The sequence below is a fragment of the Perkinsus marinus genome (assembly GCF_000006405.1).
Source record: "Perkinsus marinus ATCC 50983 genomic scaffold scf_1104296966216, whole genome shotgun sequence".
Lineage (NCBI taxonomy): Eukaryota > Perkinsozoa > Perkinsida > Perkinsidae > Perkinsus > Perkinsus marinus.
This window is the reverse complement of record NW_003204008.1, coordinates 108,667-112,373: the sequence shown is the minus strand read 5'-3', so window position 1 is coordinate 112,373 and position 3,707 is coordinate 108,667. Positions and strand designations below refer to the sequence as shown.

The window sequence follows — 3,707 nt, the reverse complement described above, 5'->3', positions numbered from 1 at the left end:
CCTCCGTAGTAGCTAGAGCTTCCCCGGAGCGAAGCGACGCGGGCTGCTAGTATCGTTAGTTATATATTACTTATTTTTATATTGATATTATGATATATTTATAATAATACCTTTTATACTCAATATATTAATAATACACAGTTTATATGATATCAAGTATATAAATCTATATCGGTTAATATATGACTAGAGGGTAACGCAAAATACAAGACTTTGTGGAAGCTTGTTTAACAGAATTAATGAATATATAAAGGTCCCTAGCGCTCAGGTTCGCATATGGCTAGTAGATGTCATTTGTGTTTAAACAAGGGAGGACTCCGTTTGAAAATGAAAATGGATGACAATCATCATAGTCGTCATATAATTTACCAGAAACTGCGAGCTCATCATAGCAGCATCCGAGCTGCTGTTGCTGCTAGTGTTTTAGCGACTAAACTCGTACTCTTTTTTTTTCATTCGGAAAAAATACAATTTTGTGAGATCAGTTGATTTGAAAATTTTACCATGATTTGATATTGTATTGCATATTCCTCCACTACACGAAATAGTGTTATTGGAAAACATGGAAACAGTGTTGGAGTAGGAGTATATGTTCGCTCACCTCAGCTGAGCTCAGGAGTTTCCTATACAGTGTTGGAGTAGGAATATATGTAATCGCTTTCCTCAGCTGAGCTCAGGAGTTTCCTATACAGTGTTGGAGTAGGAATATATGTTCGCTTTCCTCAGCTAAGCTCAGAAGAGTTTCTTCACTAATTATAGGAGTTTATATACGAATTCGGGTAGAAATATACAGAAACCAATGAAAAAATTTCCTGAATTTTCCTCGGAATTTTCATATTATCACCAACACATGTAGTTGACCATGGGCACATTTTCTCACATGGAAATGTTCATAAAACATTTTATATTGCAACATATCGGAGTTTCACGATCCGTTTTACGTGAAGTGGCGTAATGCTTGGCGTAAATTCGCGGTGATTTGTGGAGTATATTTTTCACAAGTGTTTCTCATATCACTAGGGTGGTGAAACTCCATTGTTTTTCAGAGTGAAAATGACGCTTCGAAAAGTACTACTACAAGTGTCGTAAAACCGAATCCTGCTGATGCGCATATCAGTGAAGTAAGCTCTTACTCTCGGTGAGTTTTCACTAGAAATTTTCGCAGTTACCTCGAGCTTTGGGATCTTCCATAACACAGACCTATCAAGATTGTGATAGTAGTTATCAGTACAGTAATCAGTACGCACCAAGAAGGATATTTACTAAGCTCATAGAGCCGTGCAGGTTGGCAGCAGCTAAAGTGAATCGGAAGGATCATTCGTGTGTTTCGCAGAAATGACGGTTACGATAACGCAGAAGGTGATTTTATATGTCGGGTTAACGACGTTATTGCTAATCCCGAAGGGTATGGTTACGAAATCGCCGATCGACTCGGGCATGGTAGGAAAAATGCGGGCACCAGGGATCGAACCTGTGTGGGTATTTGGTCAGGCACTTTCGGTCAAGTGCTCCGCTGCGTGACCTGCGATAACCGCAGTTTTGCTGTAAAAATAATAAAGAATAAGCCAGCGTAATGAAGAGAGAATAGGGAGTTTCATTTCGAATCATTTTCCTTGTAAGGTACTTTCAACAAGCCTTGGTTGAAGTGCGAATTCTCCAACTGCTAAATCGATATTATGACACTCGCATAGTGAAAATGACAGATTATTTTGTATACAGAAAACATCTATGCATAGTAATTTATTACTCGATGCAGTTGGGGGAAAATAAGCATATGTGTTCGTATGAAAATTCTGAGGGAAATTTTGGATTTTTCAATGGTAGAGTTCTACCCGAATTCGTTTTTAAGGTGTATAATTAGCTTTGGAAACTTTTGAGCTCAGTTGAGGAAAACGAACATATATTCCTACTTCAACACTGTATAGGAAACTTTTCTGAGCTCAGTTGAGGAAAGCGAACATATATTCCTACTCCAACACTGTATAGGAAACTCTTGAGCTCAGCTGAGGAAAGCGAACATATATTCCTACTCCAACACTGTATAGGAAACTCCTGAGCTCAGCTGAGGAAAGCGAACATATATTCCTACTCCAACACTGTATAGGAAACTCTTCTGAGCTCAGCTAAGGGAAGCGAACATATATTCCTACTCCAACACTGTATAGGAAACTCCTGAGCTCAGCTGAGGAAAGCGAACATATATTCCAACTCCAACACTGTATAGGAAACTCTTCTGAGCTCAGCTAAGGGAAGCGAACATATATTCCTACTCCAACATATGTCGTGATATAGGAGTTTCACCCGTTTAACGTGAAGTGGTGTAATACTCCATGTAAATATGTTTTCGCGATCGATAACACATTTGTTTTCCGCCTAGTAAAATGTGAAATATGTTTTTCACTAGTGTTTTTGATATCATCAGCGTGAAACTACGTATATAAGCGTTCTTGAGCGCGGCTCCTATCGAGATGAGTTTTTCGTAGGTGTTCGAGCAATTGAGTATGAACTTGTATGACGTGTTAAAACAGGTGAGAAAATAATGGGTATAATCGTTGGGTAATTATTTCCGTTGCAGAATTCCTTCCGAGGGTTACCTATTAATATGATTAAGTCGATTATGGATCAACTACTACGAGCGTTGGTCTGTTTGCAAACACAAGGGATCATTCATTGCGATTTGAAACCGGAAAATATACTTCTTGTTACGTAAGTAGACGAAAAATTTATTTTTTTCGTGATGAATTTTTTCACATATTCAACAGTGTGGTGGGAAAATATGCAATGCTCAACTACATGTGTTGGTGACAATATGAAAACTGCGAGGAAATTTCGGGAAATTCTCATTATTTTCAGTTCACTTCTACTCTAATTTTTCTATAAACTCCTAGTATTAGTGGTGATATGCAGCGGTTGTGGAATATGTTTTTCATATCACTAGGGTGGTGAAACTTTATGTTCTTGTATACTTTTATCACTCAGTGTTAGTAGTATACGTATATATCTGGCATTTTTTCTCTTGGTAGTTTTAGTGGAGTTTCACGTGAACCCGTTTTACGTGAAGTGGCATTAAAATTGGTGAAAAACGCGATATTCGCGGCCTGTAGTAGTCGTAAAATATATTTTCTACTAGTGTTTTACATATCACTAGGGTGACGAAACTCCAGTAGTATTTTTCTGCATCTGAAATGAATATAAAAAATAAATTCTGTGTCGCACGTTTAGAAAATCATTGGAGATTGATGAAAATTTTCAAGTGCAGTAGGTCGGATAAGAAGGAATGTGATGATGCTTATATCTATTCTTGACATCAAACTCTTGTCGGGAGCAAACGTGTGGTCTAAGCATTTGAGTTTCACCACCCTAGTGATATGAAAAACATATTTCACGACTACTGCATATCACCGCGAATATCGCGTTTTTCACCGAGTTTTACGCCGCCACTTCACGTAAAACGGGTAGTCGTGAAACTACATTGTTTTATCAAGAAAACGACAAACTGGAGTTCATCTGCTGTGTCGGATTACATCTAGATTTTTTTCCTGGGAGTTCTCTGCAGTTTGAGAGAATATATTAGTTTTATCTTGCAAAAATTTATAAAAATATTTGTCAATATTTCATAGTTGTTATATATTACTTCATGTTAAGTTTACGAAACTTCTTTATTTTTCTCCAGGAAACGGTAATACGAAAATTAAACTTATCGACTT

At 37.4% G+C, this 3,707-nt stretch overlaps 1 protein-coding gene across 1 annotated transcript in view; it reads left to right on the top strand.

Moving 5' to 3' along the window:
* The window catches only part of Pmar_PMAR024363 (hypothetical protein), a gene marked incomplete at both ends in the record, with an annotated part of 6,235 nt that overhangs the window by 227 nt on the left and 2,301 nt on the right, over positions 1–3,707 (top strand). Inside the window, 6 exons of the mRNA XM_002769278.1 lie at positions 1,166–1,211; positions 1,334–1,440; positions 1,492–1,570; positions 1,621–1,735; positions 2,484–2,528; positions 2,576–2,706. Of these exons, the coding sequence (XP_002769324.1) occupies positions 1,166–1,211; positions 1,334–1,440; positions 1,492–1,570; positions 1,621–1,735; positions 2,484–2,528; positions 2,576–2,706 (523 nt within the window). The remainder of the gene's footprint in view (positions 1–1,165; positions 1,212–1,333; positions 1,441–1,491; positions 1,571–1,620; positions 1,736–2,483; positions 2,529–2,575; positions 2,707–3,707) is intronic.